Genomic DNA, 13,629 nt, shown 5'->3' on the forward strand with positions numbered 1-13,629 from the left:
TGCCCCTGCGAGAGACTTGCTTTGAGATTGAAGAAGTCTCTCGCCGTCCACGTCTTGATGGGCCCAAGGCAATTCGGGACTTGCACGGTAATCAATTCAATGGGCGTATCTCGAACGATGGACCGCAGATCCCGCTCCGCAAGCGATATGATTTCACTAGCCAACACCACCACGAGGCATTTTAGGCGTGAGCCTTGCTGTTCGACAAGATCCATGAACGCTGGTCGGGTATAGGCCGTCCAGACGTCCGGCCATGGTAATATAACGGTTGTGGCAATGTGAGTGAGATCGGGGTAGTGCGCCGGCTCGAACCTGACCAGGTAGTCAGGATCGTCGTGGATGAGGTGGCTGAGATGCTTTTGCGACAGAGCCGCATGCGGCATGCTGTGGTTCCGGCATAAGAGCGAACGGAGATCCAGCCGGCCATATGGGTATTCGAAGAAACGGTCCGAGTTGCACAGGATGTGCAGGTTCTCCAATTTGTCGGTGATGTTGGAGAACAGGTCTATGAGTTGTCGGCGGACCCAAGCTCCATTGTAGCTACCGTCGTCTATCAAGTCGATGATGAGACTCTTCATGAGGGCAGCCAATGGCGGGTTGCCCTTCAAGGTGCGGTTAAGCATACAAAGGGTATCGAAGTTCTTCACCTGCGTGCTTTGGATAAGAATCAGGGTCCAGAGAGGTTATTCGGCAACTTACGGTTACTTTTCCGTATATATGTTTAATCGCTTGCTGGTACGTGTGCTTGCACACGGTAGCCAGACTAATCGCCGCGTCGTTGCGAGCGTCGAGCTCCATTGCCCAGTCGAAGATGTCATCTACTAATTCTACTGGCACTGCTGGGAACGCTCCAGCAGCTACTTCACCTGAATAGGGATAGGTCAGCTTGTGCTGGTCTAATACGTCCGGACGGACAGTGCATGGGACGAGGATTGTAACAGAGTATCATGGAGTAGGAATAACATACCCATGGTTAACCCAACAGTTCGCAACCGTGTATTTTGCGTAGAAGTGAGGGGAAACGGTTAGCTCGATACCGGCGGTCGCTTTTAAAGATATGATTTCTCGGGGTAGTGCATGATGTCGGAGCCCCGGGTGGTCATGGTCAACAACCCCCTATCGCGTCCGGCGTTTGCTCGGACAGCAATATCTAATCACCAGCTGAGACCTGACGATCGACCACAACAGGGAGGTAGTTTAAGAGGAACTTTTAACCGGATTCAATTCTATTCAATTGAAACTGAAGGGGGTCCGTTTCAACCTATCTTCCCACGGTGCCGACGGCTAGCGCAAAGGGAGCCGTTCAGTGTTCTAGAATACATAGAATTACATCGGGAGAGCTGCAAGAGACAAAGAAACTGCTACGGTCCAACAGCACGACTGATGCTGTAGAAGTGAGTACTTCCCCAGTCGTCACTTACTGTCCTTGGCCTGCCGGACCTCCACCTCGGTCATGACCTTTCCCTGTAGCCTCTCGACAACCTCGTCGCCGAGCTCCTTCACGCGCTCCTCGTCCAGACCGATCAGCGAGACGTACACCCCTCTTTGCAGGAGCGGGTACGACCCCACCCGCACGCCCTCGTTCTTGACGCGCTTTTGGAGATCGGTGAGGTATGGAGCAATGGAGGATTCGGGGAGGCTGTTGGTGAAGAATAAGTGTCAGCGCGTGTGGGACAGGGCTGAGGGCTGTGACGTACTTAGTGAAGACTTGAAGGCGGAAGGGGCGCTCGTTGGGGGGCGGGAGGGGTAGGAAGGGGACCAGGTGGTCCAGTAATCGCTGGAATAAACCTGGGATACCCGGGAAGATGCAGAGTTTGCCCTCAAGGCGGACGACGGGCTGTAATGTCCGGTTATAGCGTGGAAACTCGCCTCCGTATAAATGGACAGCAGATACTTACCACCCATAAATCTTTCGCGACAAAGAGAACTTCCGCTTTGTCGGGGAAGAGCGCCATTCTTTCCCTTGCCGTTCTCTGCTCCTCGGTCTGTTGGGAGATCCAAGGCCGGTTCTTGCTCATCTCCATCATGCGACGTAAAGTCTCCTGGTGGTGGACGAGCCCTTGGTTGAATGACTTCGCAAGGGAGGCGTAAGTAATGTCTACGAGCGGTAATCGATATTAAGATATCGCATGTCTCTAAGTTAATATTGGCGTACCGTCGTGTGTCGGCCCAATACCACCGGAAGTAATGACGAAGTCGTACTTCTGCACCATGCGACGGCTCGCCTCGACACTGACCCGCCTCCGGTGTGAAGACAGCTACCAACTTCAACGGAGTTGAACTCACATGTCGTCTTCCTCATCCGGAACGACTTCAATCCGTTTTCTGTCTCAAGACAGTGTTAACTGCGAACAAGCTGTGAGGAGTAGATACGGCAGATGTGCCGGGGACGCGGCAACTGCTGCACTTCAATTACCAGCGCGAGGTCAAGTCACTCCACCCGGGATGGTAGGAGAGACCTGAGCTAGCAGATTCCAAACCAGCTTACGGTCGGTAGCAGTCGTGCGCAGGGCGCCCGACAACCTGCAGTGAGAAGTTCGCAGATGCTGGACTCACAACTCGATACCATTTTCGAAGCAAAACCGGGCAAAGTAGTTGGAATTCCTATCCAGGGTCTTCCCGTTCAAGATCTCGTCTCTACCAAGTAGGAGTTGACCAGCATTAGACATGCCGCGTCGATGAGAGGTCATTGAAACGCCCGGAAGCCAACGACTGACCCGATGATCAAGCAACCAGCAGTCTTTATGTACTTCCCCTCTCCCAAGGGATTCTTGGGCACCGGCGTAACTTCGAAGTTCCACTCCTCGGTGGCAGGTTGCGACGACCCAGCGGTCGCCATTGTCTGCGGTTTGTCCGGCGTCGTAGACATTGTTCTGGAAGCTGTCACCGCAAGTCGGCCAGTGAACGCGGTCCGGCAAGGAATGTGGTGACTAAGAGTCAGACACAGAAGACGCGATGCCGCGCGATAGCTCATGGGTCCCGGTCGCCGGAATATTATATTCACGAGCAACCCACTTTATAATGGAATTTCGTCGGAAATAGCGAGAGCGACTGCCTTGGAATAGCAATGCCCTGTGGACTCGTGGTATTGCGGTGGTCATGAGCGAGCGGACGAGAGCCACAGCCTCGCCACACGGTCACGTTTCCGAGACGCGTCCTTTAACGGCCACACTTTTCAATTTCCACTACCGCGACTGCGCTGTAGAATGGCCAGTGTATCCGACCTCGACAATCTCAATCAAGTAAGCTTTTACGTGACAGGGATAGACGGCCTCAGTTTACGCGAATTTCAGACGGTGATCTGCATACCATACGCTGGGTCGGGTAAGCAGGTGGTCCACTTCACGTAGCCCAGGCTAACTCATCGTTTGGCAGACGATGAGAACGAGGAACACCCATCGCCCGAAATAAAGCACTATCCGCATCAGTCTCGAGACCTGCCAGATGGGTTCAAGCTGAGGATGGATGTATACCGCGCGGCGTGGAAGGATTGCTTGGCTCGGGTCCAGGTGAGTTTGCAACAGGTATCTCGGACGTGCCTGTATCCAATTGACATGTGCGGATTGTACTTAGTCTATTATAGAGGAGCTGCATTCACCCCGACTACAAGAAATCACCGAGCAAGTTCATTCCGCGCATTTACCATCCCGAACTCTCTCCAACCTACCACATCCCGAAATCCCCACATTCTGCGTCCATGGTGAGCACTACCTTTCCAAAACTATGTTCATCTACCAAAGTCCACCTCCCTCAGGCCCTCTGACATATCTGGATGATGTGACAACTAAGGTGCTCGAACCTCCAAATGTATCAGGATGCCATCTCTACCCGTCCGACTGTACGAATATCACAGCAGCGATGAAATCATTGGTTTCGACATTTACTCAGAGAGACGTTGCAGAAGGTGTGTCAGCCCCCATCTGTCTCTTTCTTTCCTTGCCAACTCACGCGTCCAGGGAGCTCGAGGAAATGGCCATCGGCATCACTAGCATCGTACGACATCCACACGCTTGTTTCCTGGTACGAGCATCTTGAGGGTACGCATCTTTATTCTTCAACAGCGGCAAGGGATACCATTTCCACCTATCTTAACCCCAAGTTTCACAGAAGATGAATGTTCGCAACTCATTGTCATATTTCACCAGTTTGAGCAGTTCGAGTCATCAGTACTGGAGGATTTCTTCTATATCTGCAGGTATCCTTCGACCCTCCGCTATAAATGACATTACTATTACTGATACGACATCTGTATCCAGCCTGGTAGTCTCGAAGTTGCCATTTGTCTTCATATTTTCCATGTCCTCCCCGCCGACACCATCCTATCTACATGCGACGTATTCTCGAGATGCCCTCACGCTACTGCGGGTGAAGACCATGGTCGCGCCGCAAGGGTGGTCGCTTGTGAAAGCGGTTCTAGAGCAGGTCCGTTCAATGTGGTCCTTGCCTGGTACCAAGATTAACAAGGCAGGTCTTGCCACACAGACATTCTTTGCTCTTGACTTTGAGCCCGATATCATGATCGGACCTCCCGTCCTAGAATACATCTTGGACTACTTCAAGCGGTATAATTCGTCCAACGACGCAATTCTGACCATCTTGCAAGTACGTCTTTCCCCCATTTGGTACAGACGGCGGTCTCCTGATCCCGTCATAGCTAACCTTCATGAAACACTTTGATGAGCCGCTGACGATACTCGCTCGCGACTCCTTCCTGAGCACCGAATCCCTCGCGGAAGCAGACGCAAAACTATCCGAACCCCCATCTTTCCCCTTCCTTGACTCCCTCCTCTCGCGCGTCGCGCTTCCCCCGTTATCCAGCGGGTCCCTCGATGTCGACGTGTCCGACCACGAAAGCGACTGGCCGGACCGGAGTATCGCCACCCTGCTCGAGTCTGTCGACGCAGCGCGCGCGCGCTTCAGGGCACGCTCGAGAGGGGTTAAGATCGGGTATCGGCTCCTGAACCTCGTCAAGGGCGTCTTGGCGGAGATGGGCTACCGCGTGGACGGCAAGAAGGGGAAGGCGGACGCGGAGGGGGAGGATATTGAGTTCATGGGCAGGGCTCTTCGAGGGCGGCTTGCTAGGGAGAATAAAAATGCGGGGGCTGCGGTGAAGTGTGTCCTCTTTCTGTTGCCTGCGCCATCTCTATCTTTATTGACGGCATGCAACAGGGAATTGTCTTGGGCGGATGCGCAGAGATTGCTCGCGGCGATACATCAGTTCTTTCAGGAGTTACCTCCCCACCTCCGAGCCGCGGAGGCGAAAGCCAGAGTTAAGGTCGTCTCGTGGAACTCGCAGCTGCAGCGGGTTGAGGAAGAACTGTTTCCTGAGCTCACGGAGGCGATTGGCGACTGGCTAACAGGTTTCCTTGAGTGAGTCGATTTATTCGCTGCCTATCTCATATCTCATGGGATTATGTAGCGAGAAGCTAAAGAGTCTGGAAGAATGTAGTCTCTGGGATATATGGTACACCGGCTCTACACCATTCCCATCAGAGGTAATCCCTCCTTTCGTTCACCCATTGCCATAGCTAACAGGACTCCTTTGGCAGTTACTCAACCCCTCCCCGCGGGCATCAATCATCTCAGCCCTTCTCCACCCTCACGAGTACGCGCGATTCCAGGCTGACCCCGAGTCCCTCGAGCTCGAAATCGGGGAAACCCAAGACGCGCCGATGCTCTGGGAGCTCCCCGACACGAGCATCCTGTTCCGACGGTACCTGGAGGGCGGGAAGATGCTCAACGTGTACGACTGGTACGAGGCGTTCGCGCTCGAGCTGGAGACTCAAAGAAAGGAGATGCGAAAGCGGCTGGCGGCTGAAGCCGGTCCTTCCACGCCAAAGAAGAACAAGGGGAAAGGTAAGGCGCGGGAGTTGGACGAGCAGATGGAGATGGACGGGGAGGACGACGATGAGGAGCAGTGGCGGATGCAGATTCAGGCGCGCTTCATCCGGGCGCTGCATGAGCTGGATTACGCGGGGTTCATCAAGCACACTGGAAGGAAGGCGGATCATGTCCTCCGGACGGTGTTCGATGTCTTGGATTGATATGTTACTTATCACTAACTATTGCTGTTGTATGTCTAAGTACCGGAAGAAAGGAAGGGAATATAGATCCACGGATTCAATGGCACGATAAAGCACCAATGTCGCAAGGTTAACGACACAATAATCTGTCGCAAGTCATGTCAAACAGGCAGAGATAGATGAATCCGTGTTATTCGAACCACTATACGATCCGTCTATTAACGAATGTAAGTTAGTTACCCAATGCGTGCACCGTCATCAAAGTCGTGGCATCGTAACCAAATGCAACAGCGGCGTGGAGTTAGCTGCGTGCGTAGCATGCGGGAGACTTGGGTCGGAGAAATAGAGCGGACCACGAGATGATACCCTAACCATACAAGCCAAGATATATCCTAGACCCAAGAAGCGGAAGACAGAAACAGGAAAATGATACAGATGGATGAGATCTAAGGGAGAAAAAATGATATTGATTGAGCCTAGCACAGGATAGACTACCAAATCGCGAGCCCGAAGACGGCGGCGACGACGCCCACGACAGTCGTGAGGCCCGTGGCGGCGATCTGCTGCGACCCGCTGTTGGAGGCCGCGGCGGCCTTCGCGGACGCAGTGGCGGAGCCCGAGGCAGAGGAGGCCTTAGAGCTCGTCGCGGCGGTGGTGTGCGCGGCAGACGCGCCGGTCGTGGCAGCGCTGGCCGCGGTGGGCTGGGCGAGGGGCGCGGTAGAGGCGCCATCGATCTGCGCCTGCACGGTAGAGTTAAAGGTGCCGGTCATGCCTTTCATGCTATAGGGGAGTTTAAGGGTGAGGAAGATTTAGGAGATGGGAAGGCTACGACGTACGTGAACTTCGCGGAGAAGGCAAGAGCCGGGTATTGAGGGTTGGTGGAGTCCTTGAGATTCAGGGACTCGAAGCGGACGAAGCTGAACGGCTATGAGGCATGTGCAGGAGCCCAGGTAAGAAGGAACGTACTAGTCGCTGCCGTCAGGTCCAATGCTGCCGTCGGGGGTAAAGACAATAGACGAAGTCGTGGAGACGTCCACATTGCCAGTAATGGGTTGCAGCATGGTCTATCGAGGAACAAAACGTGTCAGACAGTCTTGCACCCTCCAAGTAGAGCCCGAGGTAGAAAGCGTACCTGCTGAATGGCATTCCCGACGTAGATCGAGACTTTCGAAGCGCCGAACGAGGCGAGGGAAGGCTGGCTGCCATCATCTTGCCAGCTGATGGTGGCCTGCTGGCCAGCAGTCCAGGTAGTCCCGCCCACCGGAGAGGTAGTCTAAACGCACTCCGAACTCAGCACCTTCCTTTCAAGATCTCTCGATTTCACGCACGTAAACCGTAGCCAAAGCCGAGGGGGCCAAAGCAGCCAAAGCAAGAGCGGCGAAGGAAGAAGCGAACATTTTTGTATAGTTTTGTGGTAAAGAAAAGAGTGGTCTGGTAAGAGAGCGACGAGTGTAACGCCGAAGCGACGAAAGGTGGGCTGTTGGCGGAAAGTCGAACGTTGGGAGGGAAGACGAGCGCTGCTTGGCTGTGAGATTTATAGGGGCGGAGTTGAAACGCATGGCTTAGAATAGGACTGGTCAGGCACGCTACGGAACACTGCACGCGTCTGATCAGCCCGAAATGATTCTTTTCTGCCGCGGTACCGCTCGCTGTGGCTGGACGGGCTGGCCGTTGCAGGCAGCGAGACGCTGGACTCGGAGGGATAGACGCCTAGGGGTGAAGCAGACATACATTACAGTCGATACTTCGTAATACAACGTGCGGTATCGCTCCTGAAAATCAGCAAATACCCGTCATCCTGCCGAACGTGCTACACGTAAATGTCGGAAGACGCAAGAACTCCTCCAGGATTCTGAAGACCCCGAAATGTCAAGGCAACGCGTTCCCACTGTAAGTATCGGGCCACAAAAGTGCCCGTTATCTACATGTATCACTGAGCACATTCATCACACTGACAGGTATACGCCAGGCGGCAGCCAGTGCTTCTCGAGTTCGGAAGATGACAAGTCGTCGCAGTCTATAATGGAATTGTTCTTGATAATGAGTGCTGTCCAAACAAAGCAAGCAAGATATCCCAGACGAACGCCATACAGTCCGAATATCCGAATAATGAGATGGAAGAGGCAGGATACAAGTCAAAAGGGAAGCTCTATGTAGGCGTTCTGCGAAATGTCCGTCAGACCGAATAACCAGCAGACACGCCGACTCACATCTATGATCTCATTGTCAATCGTAAACGCGAGCACTTTGCAGAAATGCGCCAAGTCCTGCGCAGCGACCAGGCTGCACGTGGGGCATTTTGCCGCCACACTCAGGAAGCCTTTCCTTATGGACGAGTCCAACGCTGTATCCCCGCACGGACGCTGGAGCAGCTCGGTATCAAGCCGCACCAGATAGTCAACCCACCACTTCCTTGGGCTGCTCACGGTCAGGGAGAGGTTGCCGGAATGCATTGAAGGAACGCTTGGACAGGTGCTGTGCCTACACTTGTACCACACGTACGACGAGCGCGGGAGGAGGTCGAGATTGGCCACGACGGAGCTCGCGAGCTCACCGCACTGCTTATGGTACACGAGGAGGCGGTGGTACTCCAGCCCGGAGATCATCTCGAGCGCCTTAGACGGGTGCTCCAGGATCGGCGTGCGGAGCGAGTAGCGCGCAGCAAACTCAGCGTGCTCGCGGAGCTTCAGATGGCAGGCGATCGCGTATATCCGGACGGGGTCGCTCTCGAGGAACTTTGGCTGCAGGAGCAGCTGCTTCATGCGCCGCGCGATCACGTCGAGGTCGTACTTGAGCGCTGCGCGGAGGATGCCGACGATCTCGTCGAGTGCGCCGATCGGCGGGTCGTCCACCTGCGGGTAGCAGAAGCGGAGGAGCGCGCCGAAGACGCTGCTCTGCTCTTCGACACGCACGATGGGGAGCCCGTCGCGCTGCTCATCGTCGTCGTCCGGCGCGGGCTGCGGCATCTTGAACATGTCCTTGAAGACCGGCGAGGCAAGCTTGAGTATGAGCTTGAACACGCGGAAGTCGACGCCGTCGCAGGTGCGCACGATCACGTCGGCGTCTTCGTCGTCGAAGGGGGTCGGGGCGTCTGTTATCTCGTAGCTTATCATTCCGTCCGGTCTGTAATAGTGGTGATGCGGCATTCCCAGATTCTAAGGCAGCGACCTGTTACATAACGGCTCCGACAGGATGACTGGCCCTGATAGACGCACCCTTCGTGAGTCAGTATTATGTCCCTTGCTCTTCGAAGTCAGGAACTACCAGTCAGTCTTCAGGCCGTCATCTATATTCAATCCGTCATGGCCTAGGGAAGGTTACGAAGGTTCACGAAGAGACAACGTGGGCCGAGTATATATACAAGGCCTGCCCAGTCCTGTATATGGATCGATGAGAGACAGCAAGGGGGACCTATAAGGACCTATGGTACCCTCGTGGCGGCTCCATAAAGTTTAAGTTTGGTGTTCTGCAGATACCGACACAGCGTCAGCCTAAGCACAGGTCGTCAGTGTATTAATAATTGCATGCATCCAACTTACAGCACAGAGGGGAATACTGCAGTCCCATTCTGCCTCGACACTACTGTTCTGCGCGTGACGCGGTGCTTATGCAGGCACAGTGGATAGCGTCGAGTTCATATCACAGTGCATGCCGTCTGAGGTCCGAGCATCAGCTCACCTGACCTATTTATAGCGCTTCTTCCCCTTAACCGACGTCCTCTTTCCACAAAAAACTAGGTGTACTAGTACTGCTTTTGTACTACCTTTACATCGTTCAACATATAGCTGGTTGACCAGGAGGATCCAGGAGTATCTTATAGACTTTCTCCAGCAGAGCTGCCTGATTCTTGCCCACAGTGAGCTGCGAACGGCCGTGGTGACCTTCAGAATGTTCCCGGTAATATCCCATATATGCTTTTTTACTTACCGTTTGTCGTCTGCGGACCGAGCCATCCGGGTTTCCAGATGGATCTTCGTTTGGCCTATCTGTGGCAGTCAGCTGCTCGCTATTTGATGTTGGAGATCATCCGTGCGGGGTAGCCTGTGGGGGTGGGGGCGATATAAAGCTGGACGCTCTTGAATCCAAGTGACCCGCTGGCTGTCCTATCGCCAGTTTTTCCCTGCAGTGACCTGCTTAGATCCGTTATGATCGACGAAGTGAAGCAGACACCCGTGCAGGAGCAGAAGCTGGACCTCGAGGAGGGCACTGCCGAGCAGTTCAACAATGACGGCACGTTCTATCAGAGCCAGCTGGGCCAGAGGGCGAAACGGAAACATTTCTTTTCGCCGTTGGACCCAACCCTTGCTGAGGCGGTTCATAAGGATGCGGAAACTGTCAACTTCACTGCTGAGGAAGAGGTAAAGTTTGGATTGACTTTCAGACGGTTTGGATGAAAGCCGATTGTGCATCCTTAGAGAGCAGTGAGACGGAAGATTGACCATGTGGTCCTGCCGTTGGTAGTCTGTAGGTGCGTAGTGTAAAGTCTGATACCGTAAGGATAACACTGACAAGCCTTTGCTGATCAGTTACATCTGTACGCGACATTTCTCAGTCAATCTGGAACGCGACTTACCATAAGTTCATGCCCGCTCGACAGTCAACCAATTTGGTAAGCAAATGTCATTATAAAGTCGAGACCTTAGCACCTCGCATTTACGGTGAAATATCTTACAGATAGGACAAATATGTCAGTCATCACGTATATACCACCCATCATCAGCCTGACTCGCCTATTACAGCGGCAACGCTCACGTTATCAACGCTTTCAATGAGAATTATGTGGGTTTTTTGACTGCGTTCTCAGACGATTGAGGTTGACATGCGGTTCCAGGGTATAACGAATAACAACAAGTGGACAGTCGCTCTGAGTATATTCTATGTCGGCTACTGTGAGTGCCGTCCTTTAATCACGCGTTTCGCAGATAATGACCATTGCTATCCAGGTCTTCTCGAGATGCCGGCCAATGGTAAGGCTTTGTCGAATGGTTGAGCTTATCAGCCTTACCTCGCTCTCTAGTCCTCCAACGCCATATCGGCGCGAACCGCTTGTGGGTTGTAGATTGTCCTGCCCTTACGTTCTGGACATTCATACGCCCATCTCGCCAGCTTCTTCCTGTCACTAACATTCTGGGGCCTCTCGTCCCTCTCCGTCGTGTACGCGAAAGGCTACGCCGCTCTCTTGGTTCTGAGGTAATTTCGCCCAAAATCAACAAGTGTTGACGCGACCGCTGACCACGCGGATAGAGTGCTCATGGGCATCGGCGAAGCCGGGTACTACGCAGGGATGATTTACTACTTGTCGTTCTGGTTGGTGGCGCTTCAATCTTATGTGAGAGAGGATCTGACCTACCAATCAACTTAACAGGTACAAACGGTATGACGCAGGTTATGGATCGGGCGATGGACATTGCTCACAATCTGGCCCGGAAGGTCTGAGCTTGCCCTGAGAATCAGTTTATGTATGACAGGTACCCTGCCGGGGGCGATTGGAGTGAGACCACGCAATTGTGACGAGAAATGTGTGTTGATCCTTTCTTCACTAAGGGTCTCCTGGCCTTTGGCCTGGTCCGCTTGCACACTTCCGTTCTTACTGGGTAAGCCTCCGGTCCTCCTCACAAATACCCAAGCTCACCCACCAGCCCAGATGGCAATTCCTCTTCCTTGTGCGTCCGCTAAGACCCTGAGTTACTCGGCTCCCTATGAATAATACTCAATCTGCAACAGATCGAGGCCATCCCCACCATCATAATGGGGTTCATGATCCTCCTCTTCCTTCCGTCGTTCCCATTCTCGTCGTCCTTCCTCACCCAGCGCGAGAAGGCGATTGCACAGGCCCGTCTCAACCGAGACCACAAGCCGCAGTCGCACGGCGGTATGACGGGTTTGCAGGGGCTCAAGGCCGTGCTAGCCGATCTCAATGCTTGGCTGTTCATGCTCATCTACGCCAGCTGTGAGCGTCACGGCTGTCGTTGATCTAAGTGACTATTGCTAATGCGCCGCTTGGTCAGTTAACGTAGGAGTTGCCACCATCTCGTACTTCCTGCCCACCGTACGTCTGCGCATGGCGTGACCCCTTCTGCTGGTACTGACGGTCCATCAGCTCATCAAAGATCTCGGGTTCTCCTCGATCAACGCGCAAGGCATGACCGTCGCGCCGTACGTCGTCGGCTGGTTCATGGTCTTCCTACAGGCGTGGCACAGCGACCGCACGCGCGACCGCGGCTGGCACATCATGGCGTCGACCCTCACGTCCTTCGTCGGGTACGTCATCCTCGCGACGTCCGTGCAGAAGAGCGTCGGCGCGGCGTACTTTGCGCTGTTCCTTGTGGTGGGCGGGAATTACAGCTTGTTCCCGCTGGTGATGTAAGTTCACATTGCTTCTCGGCTGGGAGAATATGGGGTGTTGATTTCGTTCGGGATGTAGGAGCTGGGCTGCGAATAACTTTGCGCCTACTTCGAAGCGCGGTGTAGGCACTGCGTTTATTGTGTCTATATCCAACTGCGTCTCCATGTGCGTCTTGCCTTTAGTACCGCATTATTTAGAACGGATTGATCATTATTTGTTTGCGTTTCAGCGCTTCTCCCCAGATATATTTCGACTCAGAGGATAATTACCGGAAGGGCCATGCGATATCTGCGGGGTGAGTAGAGAACACTCTATTTCTGCTATAATAAATGCTAACTCTCCGACGGAAGGTGTCTTTTCCTGTCGTTCCTGGCCGCGTTCTTCCTCCGCATGCGGCTGTCCATGAAGAACAAGAAAAACAAAAAGATACTGGAGGCAAGATCTGAGGAGGAGAAGGCAGAGGTGGAGGCTAGCACACCAGAGATTGCTGATAATGATCCGAGATACGTGTATATGACTTAAATCTGCCTCGTGACAGTTTCTCTTTTCATGCCATCTAGTATCTCCCAAGGGGGAGGGAGGAGCAGCGTGTGCGCAACATACTCCTTGACTAGGCTAGTGCATATTTCCGATACAGCATAGGGAAGTCCCCCCTTAGCCCGCTTTTGGAAGTGAACCCTACCCAAACGAGTAGCTGGGGCGCCGCAGCAGTGGTAAACCACGTGCGTGGACCTTGCCGAATATACGGCAAGGAACTTCGTGCTGTTGACTCCCCGTTGTGCTCGCAGTACTATAACGTAGTAGTTGTAATTTATCCTGTGAATAATGTACCAGGAGGAGCTACTGAGCTTTGGGACTCCCCACTGACAGTAGGAGACGCTACAGTTCTCTCAGCGTGATTTTTGATCCCAGTAAGGCTTCTACTGGGCCACATTTAGTGCCTCGACCCCCCCACTTTAAAGAAATTGTGTAAATGAGGTTCTATGCGCTCTTGTGCATTCAGCGCGTACGTTATAGGCAGTATAACCCTCGGTGTAGGGTAGAGGAAGCGTTGAAGAGGTCGAGACTATATACGTGCCGAGGTCCGGCAGATGCCAACCATGTGCACCTGCCGTTTTGGGCGGAGAATCCTGCCTTTTTGAGCACGCGCGAGAGCCTGGGGGGGACTTCTGCGACGCTGATACTAAACGGGTACAAGCCTCCATTAAAGACAGTTGCTCGTCTACTAAGTCTTTTTTAAGAGGCGCAGGATCAAGCCTA

At 53.5% G+C, this 13,629-nt stretch overlaps 5 protein-coding genes across 5 annotated transcripts; 2 read left to right on the forward strand and 3 right to left on the reverse strand.

The window, feature by feature from the left end:
- Positions 1-1,249: 1,249 nt before the first annotated feature.
- On the reverse strand, positions 1,250-2,981 carry GLOTRDRAFT_112316 (Molybdopterin binding protein). The gene is made up of 7 exons (XM_007871515.1): positions 2,718-2,981; positions 2,557-2,637; positions 2,287-2,325; positions 2,156-2,232; positions 1,899-2,098; positions 1,698-1,837; positions 1,250-1,639 (listed from the first exon to the last, which is right to left on the reverse strand). Exons 1-7 carry the CDS (start codon positions 2,972-2,974, stop codon positions 1,414-1,416), a joined length of 1,020 nt encoding a protein of 339 aa, XP_007869706.1. The 5' UTR covers positions 2,975-2,981; the 3' UTR covers positions 1,250-1,413.
- Positions 2,982-3,422: 441 nt separating this feature from the next.
- Positions 3,423-6,044, forward strand: GLOTRDRAFT_80817 (uncharacterized protein; the record flags this gene model as incomplete). Its single annotated transcript, XM_007871516.1, has 10 exons — positions 3,423-3,509; positions 3,574-3,908; positions 3,961-4,037; positions 4,108-4,195; positions 4,257-4,422; positions 4,483-4,602; positions 4,655-5,112; positions 5,170-5,370; positions 5,420-5,495; positions 5,550-6,044. Exons 1-10 carry the CDS (start codon positions 3,462-3,464, stop codon positions 6,042-6,044), a joined length of 2,064 nt encoding a protein of 687 aa, XP_007869707.1. The 5' UTR covers positions 3,423-3,461.
- Positions 6,045-6,514: 470 nt separating this feature from the next.
- GLOTRDRAFT_48439 (uncharacterized protein) lies at positions 6,515-7,420 on the reverse strand (the record flags this gene model as incomplete). Its single annotated transcript, XM_007871415.1, has 5 exons — positions 6,515-6,803; positions 6,860-6,940; positions 6,990-7,087; positions 7,156-7,296; positions 7,352-7,420. 5 exons carry the CDS (start codon positions 7,418-7,420, stop codon positions 6,515-6,517), a joined length of 678 nt encoding a protein of 225 aa, XP_007869606.1.
- A 738-nt stretch (positions 7,421-8,158) lies between these two features.
- Positions 8,159-9,136, reverse strand: GLOTRDRAFT_48310 (uncharacterized protein; the record flags this gene model as incomplete). Its single annotated transcript, XM_007871402.1, has 2 exons — positions 8,159-8,980; positions 9,056-9,136. 2 exons carry the CDS (start codon positions 9,134-9,136, stop codon positions 8,159-8,161), a joined length of 903 nt encoding a protein of 300 aa, XP_007869593.1.
- Positions 9,137-10,168: 1,032 nt separating this feature from the next.
- Positions 10,169-12,924, forward strand: GLOTRDRAFT_123001 (MFS general substrate transporter; the record flags this gene model as incomplete). The annotated part of the gene is made up of 21 exons (XM_007871517.1): positions 10,169-10,381; positions 10,439-10,491; positions 10,550-10,557; positions 10,621-10,632; positions 10,698-10,710; positions 10,763-10,802; positions 10,855-10,912; positions 10,967-10,990; positions 11,041-11,071; positions 11,130-11,213; positions 11,268-11,330; positions 11,389-11,397; positions 11,454-11,514; positions 11,568-11,617; positions 11,668-11,686; positions 11,748-11,973; positions 12,032-12,072; positions 12,124-12,386; positions 12,448-12,534; positions 12,599-12,664; positions 12,720-12,924. The coding sequence occupies 21 exons, from the start codon at positions 10,169-10,171 to the stop codon at positions 12,889-12,891; spliced, it is 1,593 nt and encodes a 530-aa protein (XP_007869708.1). The 3' UTR covers positions 12,892-12,924.
- Between the last annotated feature and the right edge of the window lie 705 nt (positions 12,925-13,629).

Source organism: Gloeophyllum trabeum (genome assembly GCF_000344685.1).
Source record: "Gloeophyllum trabeum ATCC 11539 unplaced genomic scaffold GLOTRscaffold_00014, whole genome shotgun sequence".
Taxonomy (NCBI): Eukaryota; Fungi; Basidiomycota; class Agaricomycetes; order Gloeophyllales; family Gloeophyllaceae; genus Gloeophyllum; species Gloeophyllum trabeum.